Raw genomic sequence first — 13,270 nt, 5'->3', positions numbered from 1 at the left:
CTTTTGTATGTCTTCACATATATAATCGATATTAAATTTCTGTCTTTCTCAAGAGGAAGGGAGAGGCGGGAGAGAAGCAGAGAATATGGAATTCAATTTTTTTTTCAAAAAATTTTAAATGTTAAAAATTGTACATGTAATCGAGATAAATATTTTACGAAATAAAAATACTTTTAAGAGAAACGTAAAAATAAAGATAGCTAAATGTGCGAATAAATAGGGGAAAGAGAAAGAAGACATCGTTTTACATCTCACTTTTGACCCTTGGTCGCTGTGCCACCCCACTGGCAAGTCTCCACTTCTCTGTGCCTTAATTTCTCTCTTGGTAAACAGGGATAATGCTTTCATTACCATATTGGAACTGGAAAAGACTTTAGAGGTCATCTAATTCAAGTTCATAATTTAGAGGAGCAAAACAACTAGTCTTGAGTTGAAAATCCAGCTCAAAATTTGCCAGGCTCTTTCTGGTCCACAGTGCTTTGAAAAGTCATCACGAAGGGGACGTGCCCCGGGGCACTCTGGGAATCGTAGTTCCGAGAGAATGCGTGCCTCGGGATACTGGTAGCCCGGTAATTACAGGTCTGATAAACAAAGATTTGGCACAGCACGTGCCCCGGAACACTCTGGGAATTGTAGTTCTGTCAGTTTGCGCCAGTCACGAACGCTATAGCGCGGTTGCGTATGCATCTGAGTCGCCATGACTGTGTTGGTTCCTTCTGGAGGGGATCCGGGTTTGCTTCCGGTGCAGTCGGAGGGCCTCCGAACAGGTATTGGGTACCCGAACTTCTCGCTCCCCGCTAAACACTCGGTGTCATTAGACTCAGTTGCTGCAGCCGTGGGAAGAACTGAAGTTCCTCCAAACATGTTGGGAGACGGGGGTGAATAAGAATGGAAAATAATAATAATTAGTATTTTCTTATTAATCAGTTATCACTTTCTGGTTTGTAAAGGGCTTTACATCTTATCCCATTTGTTCCCCACAAGAGTCCCTGTGAGGTAGGTGTTATTATCGTTATTTCTCAGATGACGAAACTGGAAAACAAGGGTTACGTGATTTTGCCCACTGTCACACAGCTAGTCATGAATCTAAATTTGAACTCAGGTCTTCCTGACTCCCAAGTGTAGCACTCTTTTCTCCGGTCAAAAGAGAAGTGGGAGGGGAAGGACGGGGGACTTTACCCTACTCAGGTTTTACTGACTTGAATTTGATAGAAGAATATTTACTTAGGTCAGCTTTTTGGCAAGGAGGACTTGAAGCCTAGAACCTGAAGTAATAAATGTCTTTAGGGGATACATGGAGTACCTAAAATAACTTTAAAAATATCTCCTTGGTTTCAGATAGCCCTTGGTTTTTTTTGTATGTATCTATAGTTTGGCACATTTGAGGTGGTTAGAGGAAAGGAGAAGATCTGGACCTGTGATTATAGGCTATAGATTTAGAGCTGGCAGGGGCTTGGAGGTCATGGGGTCATGTTACAGATGAGGAATTTGAGGCCTAGAGAAATTTTATAAGGTGCCCAGATGCAGAAAGCTATTATTTGTCTGAAGAAGGATTCCAGCTTGTGTTTTCCTGATTTCATGCCCAGCATTCTGTCATGGAAACTTCCAGTGAACGAATCCCATATACCAATACAGATTATTCTGCAGTTTTATGTGTTAGGTTGTTGCCTGGGGCACTGACTAGGAAGGTTATGGGATATTTGCCCAGAATTCCTCATTTTATATGCATCAGGGTCCAGAATTGAACCTGGGCTTTCCTGATTGATTCCTAGATCAATTCTATTCCCTACCTAACACAAAGTAAGCATTTAATAAATGCTTGTTGAATTGAATTGGATTTCAGTACGCTAATTGAAAATTGCCATTCCTTTTACTGTTCTTAAAATGATAATCAAAAGAATGGTTCCCCTTTTTTCAAAAAGTGTTTAGTTAGGAACCACACAAACTCACTTGCTATTCTAGTAAAGGGGTTAGATACCTTTGGTGTAAGGAACACTGAACTGGCAGTCATGAGATCTGTGTCACAGGCTTGGTTCTGCTTATTTATTACTAAATGTCTTTGAGTTAGATAATCTGAATAAATTTTAGTTTCTTGAACTGTGTAATACATATAATGAGATTTCTGTTGCTTATCTCAGGTTTGTTGTGGAGATATGTTAAAAAGTAACAGAGACTGCAAAATATTTTATCAGTCAATTAGCCAACATTTGTTAAGTACCTACTACAAACACAAAAATGAAAGTCTTATACTTAACAGTTTGATATTCTGAATATATTGTACATATTCTCTTTAATATTTTTTTCTGTTTATAATTAGACATGTTCTTGTCTCTTCCATTAGAGTGTAAACTCCATACAAATAAGGATTGTTTTATTCATTATCTTGTATCTGTAGTATCTAGCATAGAAAGCTTAATAAGTACTTATTGTTATCAGTCTCTCCTTCTAACCATGATTTATTTCTGTCCACAGTACTCCTCATGAACTGTATGCAGATGTCCATCTTGAATCTGAAGGGAATTGGCTCCCCTCTGGGAATGTAAATCTGAAGCCCAGTGTTGCAGTACCAAATAGAGAGATGTTGGCCCTGAATAAGATGATGTCTATTCCCCTGTGCCCCTATATCCTGAATGTACATGAACAAGACAAATTATTAAAAGGTTCTCTTAAGGAACAGATTACCGTGGTAAAAAGAGAGAAAGTCAATCCTGAGACTTCTCGCCAGAACTTCAGATGTTTTCCATACCCAGAGAAGGCTGGGCCCCGAGAGGCTGTAAACCAGCTTTGGGAACTCTGCCTTCAGTGGCTAAGGCCAGAGATTCACACAAAGGAACAGATCCTGGAGCTGCTGGTACTAGAGCAACTTCTGACCATCTTGCCCAGTGAGATCAGGATTTGGGTAAAATCACAGCATCCACAGAACATTAAGGAGGTGATCACCTTAGTGGAGGATTTGACCCAAATACTGGAAGAGGAAGGTGAGACTTGTAAAAGTATAGAGGGAGAGAGCAAAGTCTCTTTAGGGTAGAAAAAAAAAAGAGTAGAAACCCTAGAAAAAGGGTCCTGGGGAGAAATAATGATGAAAAGGTGAGAGAAAGTCTTTGGATTGGACAGGATGAGAAAGGAGGTACTCTTTACTCTCAGGAAACGGGGAATGAGAACCTTTTAAATAATATTTTCCTTTGTCTTATGTCATCCAGCCCATTCTATTCCTTGTAGTTTTATTTTATGAAAAGTATGTGATTTGCAATAAGAGAGCATTTTTCATGGGCTCTTCTTATGAGGGAATATCTATCAGAGGCAGACAAAATATTTCTTCTTCCTTTACCTCTCACAAAGAGTTCTCCCCAATGAACCTTGGCAACCCATCCATAAATCAGTGACTGGGCAATGGGCTCAATGATAATACTTTTACAGTATATTATATTTTTATCCTTTCAGATCCCTATGAGATAAATAAGGCAGATATAATTATCCTAATTTTCCATGATTAGGACCATACAATTAGATAACAGGTAAGCTGGGTCTTTTGGTCATATTCTTCTAATTCTCATACTGCCCTAAAGACCCTATTTATCTAGCTGATCAATATAAGATGTTAATTTGCATATAGAGCTATTTTGTGTAGGAAATTGGCAAATTTGTTCATCCCACATTTTGTATAATTAAGGGTTCTTATTAAATATTTTTAAATTGTATTGAAGACAGAATTGTGAAATCAGCTGTATGTCAAGCTCTGAAGTAAAATTCTGTCCCTGGAAATCTGCTGTGACCACAGGTACAAAGTTGGGACTCTAGTTGATACACCTATTCTGTCTGAATTTTTCAGACTAGATCTTTTCTTGTTCCTAGCTCCAAGTTCTCAAGATCCTGCTATTCTCCAAGAGGGAAGCTTAGAGAAAGAAAACTCAACAGTGCTCCCATTAGCCAGATTTCAGGTGAGTTGGAGTAGCCTTTCTCTTTCTTAAAATGCTATCTGGTTCTCACTATAATAGCCAGCATTTATATAGGTTCTGCTATGTACTAGGCTACTAAAGAGCTAAGCACTTTACAAATATTATCTCATTTGATCATCACAGTAGCTCTAAGAAGTAGGTGCTACTTTTTTTTACAAGTTTTTTTTTACAATCCCCCTTTTTACAAGTAAAGAAACTGAGACAAGCAGGTTAAGTTACTTGAGTAATAGTTTAAAAAAAGGAATAGCATGCAAGTCTCACAAGGAAGAAAATAGAGTAGAAACATGATGAACTCCATGCTTAAGTAATTTAATAAAACTCAAATTTGCTTTTTAGTGGTGATAGCTTGATATCAGCAATTTGAAGAGAATAATACAATTTTGCAACATTTACAGAGCATGAAGGCAGGTGGAGAGAAGCTATATAATTAGTGACTTAGACCTGGTAATATGAGGAAAAGAAGCAGAATGACTTCCCTAGTCTCTCAAGGATAGAGAGAGAAATTGAAGTTCTAGGAGGAAAGCATTAGAGATAGTAATAAGGAGAGCCAGCCTTAGTGAGGGTAAAGTTTAGGGTTTAAGGAACTTTACCCACTTTGGAGTAAGAATTCCATAAGCACAATAGAAGGAGATTTTAGAAAAGGAGATAGTTAAGGTCCTTAGGGGAAAATTTATATCTTTAAATACTCACATCAATAAAATAGAGAAAGAGCAGATCAGTGAATTAGGTATACAACTTAAAAAAAAACAAATTTGAAAACCTCAAACACAACTTGGAAATTCTGAAAGCCAAAGGAGAGATTAATAAAATTGAAAGAAAAAAAATTCATTGAACTAATAAATAAGACAAGGAGCAGGTTTTATGAAAAATAAAATAGATAAGCCATTGCTTAATTTGATTAAATTTTTTTTAAAAAGAAGAAAATCAAATTACCAGTATCAAAAATGAAAAGAGTGAATCCACCAACAATGACGAAGAAATTAAATCAACCCTTAAGGACTATTCTGCCCAATAAATCTGCCAAGCTAAGCAAAATAGATGAATGTTTCTAGACATATTAATCACCCAGATTAATAGAAAAGGAAATAGAATACTTAAACAATCCTGTCTCAGAAAAAGAAATTGAACAAACCATCAGTGAACTCCCTAAGAAAAAAATCCCCAAGGCCAGATGGATTCACAAGTGAATTTTACCAAACATTTAAAGAACAATGAATTCCAATACTCTATAAACTATTTGAGAATATGGGTAAAGAAGGAATTCTATAACATTTCCTTCTATGACACAAATATGGTATTGATACCTAAACCTGGAAGTGCAAAAACAGGAAAAGAAAACTATACATCAATCTTCCTAATGAGTATTGATGCAAACATTTTAACTAAAATATAGTGATCCCTCACCTATCACAGGAGTTAAATTCCATACTCCCCCCATGATAGGTGAAAATGCATGAAGTAGCAGTGTTATATTTATTTTGTTTTTTATATATATTTTAAAGCTTTATAAGCCCTTCCCACTCTCCTCTAAGCCTTTTCTACACTCTTATTAACTTTTGTAATGCGATACTGTACACAACTGAGCTCAAAGTGGGTGTTTCTGTATTGACTGAAGGAATGAAAGGCAATCCACCACAGCACTGTATTCTATATCCTGGGTATTGATTGGTTTATAAGTGTGTGTGAAAAGTGTGTAAGAGGCATGAAGAAAGGGAGGATTTGTAGGACAAGCCAAGCATGCAAGAAACAAAGCTGGGGACCTGATCTGCAAAATCAAAGTGAAGATTCCAAATGGAATGTTCCCAGGAGATGCAGTTGGAAGCTGGCCAGGGGGATTCTCTCTCTCTCTCTGGGGGTTACTGACCAAGGGAGAAACCTCTTCTCTGGGTTCCTGACTAAAAGAGCCTGGCTTTTTTCCTGACCAAGAGAAAACTTTGGGGTTTGTAATAAAAATGATAATCTGATTAGTAGTAGTATGATACCCTATGGAACTACAACTAATCTTGGTTACACTGTTACAGCATGAATGGTACTTGTCAAGTGTTTTTTAAGTTAGATAATAGAAATGAAATTGTGTATCTATCTCTCCTCCTCCAGTTCTCAATATGTTTCTTGATATAAAATAACTGTAGACAACATAAAATATCTAGTAGTCATTCTGCTAAGACAAATCCAAGAACTATATGAACATGCTTACATAACACTTTTCACACAAATAAAGTCAGATGTAAACAATTGGAAAAATGTTTATTATTCACAAGTAAGCCAAGCCATTATGATAGAAAAGACAATTCTATCTAAATTAATTTCCATATTCATTGCCATACCAATCAAACTACCAAAATATTATTTGATAGAGCTTGAAAAAATAACAAAATTCATCTGGAAGAACAAAGGTCAAAAATATTAAGAGAAGTAAAAGAAAAAAAATGAGAAGGAAGATGGCCCAGGTGTAACAGATCTTAAGTCATCAAAACAATCTGTTAACTGGCTAAGAAATAGAGCAGTGCATCAATGGAATAGGTACACAACACATAAAAAAAAAAGTAAATGATTATATTAACAATGTTTGATAAATTCAAAGATCCAAGCTTTTGTGAGAACTCATATACCAAGATAAAGTCAAAATGGATGCAATAATCCAAGATAACTCCAAAAGACTCATGATGATGTACCTCCTGTGAAAGATCTGATGGAGACTGAATGCAGATCAGCATACCATTTTTCACTTTATTTTTTAATGAGTTTTTTTCTTGTATGATTTTCTTCTATGTTTTATTCTTTGAACATGATGACCATGAAAACATGAATTATTTCATAGCACATGTACAAACTGTCGCAGATTGCTTATTGTCTCAGGGAGGGAGAGAATTTGGATCACAAAATATCAAAAAACAAATTTTTAAAATTGTTTCTAAATGTAATAGGGTGTGGGGCAGAATGCAATAAAATATTACTGGAGAGGAAAAAAGAAAATAAGATGGAAGAGAGTTTTTATGTATCATTTGTACCAAGTGATCTAAATAGATGAAGGATTTGGGTGAAAAGTTCTTCATGCATGAGGGCCAGAGGCAACTAGATGGCTCAGTGGAAAGAGAGCAAGGCCCTAAGATGGGAGGTCCTACATTAAAATCTGACCTCAACTCTACCTAGCTATGTGACCGTAGGTAAATCACTTAACCCCCATTGCCTTACTACTCTTCTGCCTTGGAACCAATGCATATTATTGATTCTAAGATGGAAGGTAAAGATTTTTTTTTAAGAGGGCCATATCTCCTGTTAAGTCTCCTTCCAAGTCCACCAAAAAAAGTGACACACATGAGAGCAGCTATGTGGCTTAGTAGTTTGAGAGCCAGGCCTAGAGAGAGGAAGGCCCAGGTTCATATCTGACCTCAGGGTCTGTGTAACCCTGGGCAAATCACTTAATCCCTATAGCCTTGCCCTTATAAGTTGTTCTGTCTTAGAATTAATATTGATTCAAAAACAGAAGTTTAAGGGTTTTTAAAAAATGAAGTGACATACATGGTAAAATATCTAGAATTTATATAGTTCTTCAATCAACAAGTTTCCTTTGTCCTGAATGGTATTTGAATTCCTCTCTTTATACTCCTTTCATTTTCTTGGTACTACCAACCTTACCACTAAGTCTAGGGAGCTGGTCTTGGGAAAGCTTAAACATGTTTGATGTTTCAGGAATCAGTGACATTCAAAGATGTGGATCCAGATTTCACTTTGGAAGAGTGGGCTCAACTGGCTCCTGTTCAGCAGGACCTCTATAAGGAAGTACTTCTGGAGAACTATAGGAATCTGGTTTTTCTTGGTAAAACTTCTCCTTTTGATTCAGATTCTTAAGGCTGTTTTATGTCCTAGTTTCTCTAAAGAATACAAGTTATAAGTATTTCTCTGAATATTGTCTTAAGATTCAGAACAGGAGATTCTTATTCCTGTTGGCTATTAGAAAGATTTTTTCATTATTGTATTCCCCAGAGTGAAAAGCCTTTGCCTTGTAGAACTAAAAATGATGCAGTTTCATTACCTTATTGCTATTCCTGATACTATAATTTTCCCATCATTTACTTCCCCATAGTTAGGATTTTTTCCAAGATCCAATGCAAATACCATTGAATATGGGGTAATTGTGGCCTTTAAGCAGAAAGGACAAATGACTTGAGTATCTTTCCAAACCTTATTTCAGTTCTGTGATCTATCCTTTATGTATTATAGAAACACAATGCCAAATATCCTTCTGAAGTCCTTTAAGCTATTCTAGACCTTCATAGTATGTTTTCTCTTCTCTGATTAAGATGGCCTTGAATTTTATTCTGTAATTACTTTTTTTCCTGCAGCATAAATACCCATTTCATTTTTTCCCACTTTGACAGGGCTTTCAGTTCCCAAACCAGATGTGATCTCCCAGTTGGAACGTGGGGAAATGCCATGGATGTTGGAGAGTGAAGCCCCAAGGACCATCTGTCCATGTGAGTTAATGAAGAGCTAACAGATGGACATTTACTACAAGGGAATTCAGTCAGGGAGAAAGTTATCTTTGAAATTTTGACCCAAGAAATTCTTTCCTAAATCTTCCAGGTCAATGGAAAAGGAAAATATGACTGACTGGCTTAATTCCTGTATATGTTATCATCATGCAGTGTATGTCCATTGTCTCCATTTGCTCAATTCCTGTTACCTTTTTAATTTCCTTGAATGTAGCTTCAGTTATCAATACTTACTGGAAGCTGTTTTATAAGTCATCTTTGATTTCTTCTACTTACATATAAAGATATTTTCATATTCTATATTATTCTCAGTTGATGGTGGTGAGCAAATTCACAGAATATCATAGTAGCAGAAAATGACTTCAGAGAGGTCTCTAGTCCAATCCATACTGAATAGCAAGGGCAGCTAGATGACAAAGTGTATAGAGTGGTTAGCCTGGAATCAGAAAGACATGAATTCAAATTCAGCCTCAGTTGCTAGTCATGTGATCTTGAGCAAGTGACTTAATCTCAGTTTACCTTTTTTCCTCATCTGTAAAATAGAGGTACTGATTACCTCCCAGGGTTGTTGTGAGGCTCAAATGAGATAATAATTATAAAGTGCTTAGCACAATGCCTGGCACATAATAGGCTTTATATAAATGTTAACTACTACTATTGAATAAGAGACCTTGCTACAATATAGAAAATATATAGCTTTTCAGCATAAGGTCTCTTGTGAAGAATAATGCACCACTTTTTGAGGTTCCTCCTTACTTTTGGAGCCAAAAGTCTTGATTTACTTTGTATGTGAGGATGAAAGGCATCAGTAAATCATGATATGATGATATTTGTGCTAGAATTACTTTAATATAAAAGTTTTGTGTAACATACAGTGGAAAAGTCCAGGTGTGAAGTAGAGGTTTTGAATTCAGATTATATCCTATTTCCACTAGTATTCGTTCTATTTAATATTTTGTCAAATTTCCCTTTGTTAAGCCTGTATCTTTGTTTATTCTTATTCTATTGTATTGTATTGAATTGAATACTTTAAGTAAGGATAACTCAGCATTTTTAGTTTTCCAAACTCTCTTTTGAAGTATATAATATAAAATCTATACTCCTTACAGTAGTAGGAAAGAGCTCTAAAGTTAGTTTAGTAGACTTGTATTCAAATGCCAGTACCTTTACTTGCTGGCCATGTGACTACAGACAAATCATTTAACCTCTTTGAAGCACAGTTTACTTGTCTAAAAAATATTGCTTATTTTATTGGTATTTCTATTTACAGATGTAAGGAAAATGCTGCATCAGCCATTGGACATCTATATAAATGAATTATTTCAGAATAGACGTTTTTCCCCTTATTCCAAAAATAATTTTCTTTCTCATATAGAAAACATTTTTTTCATTTATTTCAGATTTTGATACTTTGCCTGATGCAAAGGAGCCACTTCCAAGGTTGGAAACTTCTATAGAAAAGCTGTCTCAGAGGGCAATAATGGAAAGACCTATAAGACACAGTTCCTGGGCCTTCAGATTAGGAGAAACCTTTAAATTTCAAGGCACAGTAGTGAGGGAGCAAAGCCAACAGGAGAATCATTTGACACAAGTAATGATTACACCTGACAAAACTCTAAGTAAGGAAGAAGCCTCTGAAAGTAATGAGTCTGGGAGACACTTAAGTCTGAGATCAATTCTAATTACACCACAGAAAGTTCCTATAGTAAATAGTGTCTATAAATATAATATGCATGAAAAGTGTTTTAAAGATGATTCCCAACTAACTAAATGCCCCCAAATCTATACAGCTCAGAAACCTTTTATGTATAACGAATTTGAAAAAGCCTTCAGGCATATTTCACAACTGAAACTTCGCTATACTCATCATTCTGGAGAAAAATCCTACAAATGTAATGAATGTGGGAAAGCCTTCACCAAATGGGCAAACCTTACTCGTCATCAGAGAATTCATTCTGGAGAAAAACCCTATAAATGTGATGAATGTGGAAAAGCTTTCACACAAAGGACACACCTTACTCAGCATCAGCTTACTCATATTGGAGAGAAACCATTTAAGTGTAATGAATGTGGAAAAGCTTTTTTCCAGCGGATACACCTTACCCAACATCAGCATACTCATATTGAAGAAAAACCATTTAAGTGTAATGAATGTGGGAAAGCCTACAGCTACATTTCACAGCTTAGTCTACATCAAAGAATTCATTCTGGAGAGAAATCTTATAAATGCAACGAATGTGGAAAAGCCTTTACCAAATGGGCAAACCTTACTCGACATCAGAGAATCCATTCTGGAGAGAAACCCTATAAATGTAATGAATGTGAGAAAGCCTTCTCACAGAGGGCACACCTTACTCAGCATCTGCTTATTCATAGTGGAGAAAAACCATTTAAGTGTAATGAATGTGAGAGAGCTTTCAGCCAGGTTTCACAACTTAATCTTCATCAAAGAATTCATACTGGAGAAAAACCTTATAAATGCAATGAATGTGGGAAAGCCTTCACTCAACGGACAATCCTTACCCAACATCAGAAAATTCATTCTGGAGAGAAACCCTTTAAATGTAATGAGTGTGGGAAAGCCTTTACCAAGCGTTCAAACCTTACTCAACATCAACATATTCATATTGGAGAGAAACCATTTAAGTGCAATGAATGTGGGAAGGCTTATAGCTACATTTTACAGCTTAATATTCATCAAAGAATTCATTCTGGAGAGAAACCCTATAAATGTAATGAATGTGGTAAAGCCTTCACCAAGCGTGTAATCCTTACTCAACATCTGAAAATTCATTCTGGAGAGAAACCCTATAAGTGTAATGAATGCTGTAAAGCTTTTACCAAGCAAGCAAACCTTACTCGACATCAGAGAATTCATTCTGGAGAGAAGCCTTATAAATGTAATGACTGTGGCAAAACCTTTACCCAAAAACCAAACCTTACTCAACATCAAAGAATTCATACTGGAGATAAGGTCCTTGCACATGGTAGATGTGTAATTAATGTTTGTTAAATTGAAGCAAATTAAAATATTTTGCTGAAATCTATATAGCTTCTGTCTACAGCATCATGGTGATCTACAAGTCCTTAGTTCAAAAAACATTTTTTTAGTCTGGCATGACCTATTTGTGATGAAGTTATTGTCACTTAAAAATAATATTTCTTTTCAAGCTACTTACAAAGCATCCCCTAATAATGTGTTCTAGAATTTTGCCACTGATAAAAGTCAAATTCACTACTTTCCAGACTTTGGCCTTTTACCTTTTAAAAATCCTTTTTAAAAATATAGTCATTGAGAGCCAGGCCTAGAAAGAGAAGGTACTAGGTTCAAATATGGCCTCAGACATTTCCTAACTGTGTGATCCTGGGCAAGTCATTTAACCCCCATTGCCTAGCCTTTACCACTTCTGCCTTGGAACCAATACACAGTACTGAGTCTAAAACAAAAAGTAAGGTTTTTTTTTTTTTTAATGGTCTATTATGTCTTTTGTCTTTACATCACAGTCATTTCTAGAAGAAAAAAATGCTTCCCCTCTAAATTGGATCATCCCTTGAGAAAAAGAATTAAGCACCAACATCTAATAAAGGGACTCCCTCTGATAATAATATACATAGTATTTTCCTCTAGTAGTCCCCACCTCTCTGCTGTGAAAAGAAAGGCTTGTTTTGTCATTTGTTTTATTTGTTCAGAGTTCAGATTCCTTTTAGTGTTTTTTTATTCACATTATTTTGGGTTTCATCTTACTTTTTCTGTAAATTTTAATGTTTGTCCCAAGAGTCCTCTCACATGCCTCAAGATCTTTCAGATGTCATTGATGTGGCTCAGTCAGATCTGTCGGTTCTTTTTATATTCTAGTATACTATTCATCTGAATCTGGTGACTTAAACCTATTAAAGTTATCTAGATACTTTTCCTTACCTAGCCAGTTTCTTTTCCTTACTAATCATTTTTGTTCTGTCCTTCCAAGTCCAAAGATCATTCTCCTTGAAAGAGGGAGGATAAAGTAAAAACCAAAGTAATTCAACCTTAACCTGTGACAATCAGCCATTTATGTAGAGCTACAATCTTTTCTTTTTGTTCTTTCTTTGCCCCCAACATAGCTAAAATAATTCTTTTTTGTTTTCCTTAGCATTCACTATTAACCTCAGCTCATTCTTTGCATTCTCATTCTGAGATAGTTCTTATAGGATCATGCTACAATTTTATATTCAGTCTCCATCTCCATTACTTATCTTTGCTTTTACCATCTATATATGACTTAAAACCTGCATTAGTGTGTTCCATCATTTCATGTTCTTGCCCCATCCCCTTTTCTCAGAATTTTTTTCTCAAGAGCACTAATTTTCCCTTCAATGTAATAGAACATTAGTATTACATTCTTTCTATGAACTTCAGAAATCCTGTCTCCTAAAATACAAGCTATATATCAGATTCATGTTTCTCTTTTATCTTCATTACAAACTCTTAGATAGACTGGTCACTCCCAGGATTTTCATTATTTCTGTTTCAGTAACTTGTTTTTCCTTTTTGGTGAAAATGATGTCTAGAATCACTTGCCCTTGTTGCTTCCTCTACTTGTTAAAAGAAATATTTTTTCTTTTTTTTTTTTCTGAAACCTTCTGTCCTAATATCAATTCTAAGATCTGTGTTGGCGAACCTATGACATATGTGCCAGACAGGGGTACTCAGAGCTCTCTTGGGGGTATGCCTGCCATCATCCCAGCACAGAGCTCACCAGAGTTCATTACTAGAAAGTCGGAGGGACCTCGGGCAGAGGTGCTCCCCTTCTCTCCACACGGTTTGCAATTTGGGCACTC

At 36.0% G+C, this 13,270-nt stretch overlaps 1 protein-coding gene across 1 annotated transcript; it reads left to right on the top strand.

Annotated features, from left to right (window-relative positions):
* Positions 1–634: 634 nt before the first annotated feature.
* LOC100024441 (zinc finger protein 879-like) lies at positions 635–11,499 on the top strand. Its single transcript, XM_007498131.3, has 6 exons — positions 635–767; positions 2,473–2,978; positions 3,853–3,938; positions 7,650–7,776; positions 8,339–8,434; positions 9,853–11,499. Exons 1-6 carry the CDS (start codon positions 682–684, stop codon positions 11,463–11,465), a joined length of 2,514 nt encoding a protein of 837 aa, XP_007498193.1. The 5' UTR covers positions 635–681; the 3' UTR covers positions 11,466–11,499.
* The last annotated feature ends 1,771 nt before the right edge of the window (positions 11,500–13,270 follow it).

Source organism: Monodelphis domestica, chromosome 7, assembly GCF_027887165.1.
Source record: "Monodelphis domestica isolate mMonDom1 chromosome 7, mMonDom1.pri, whole genome shotgun sequence".
Taxonomy (NCBI): Eukaryota; Metazoa; Chordata; class Mammalia; order Didelphimorphia; family Didelphidae; genus Monodelphis; species Monodelphis domestica.
Note: the sequence above shows the minus strand (reverse complement) of the source record. Positions and strands in the feature narration are given on the sequence as shown.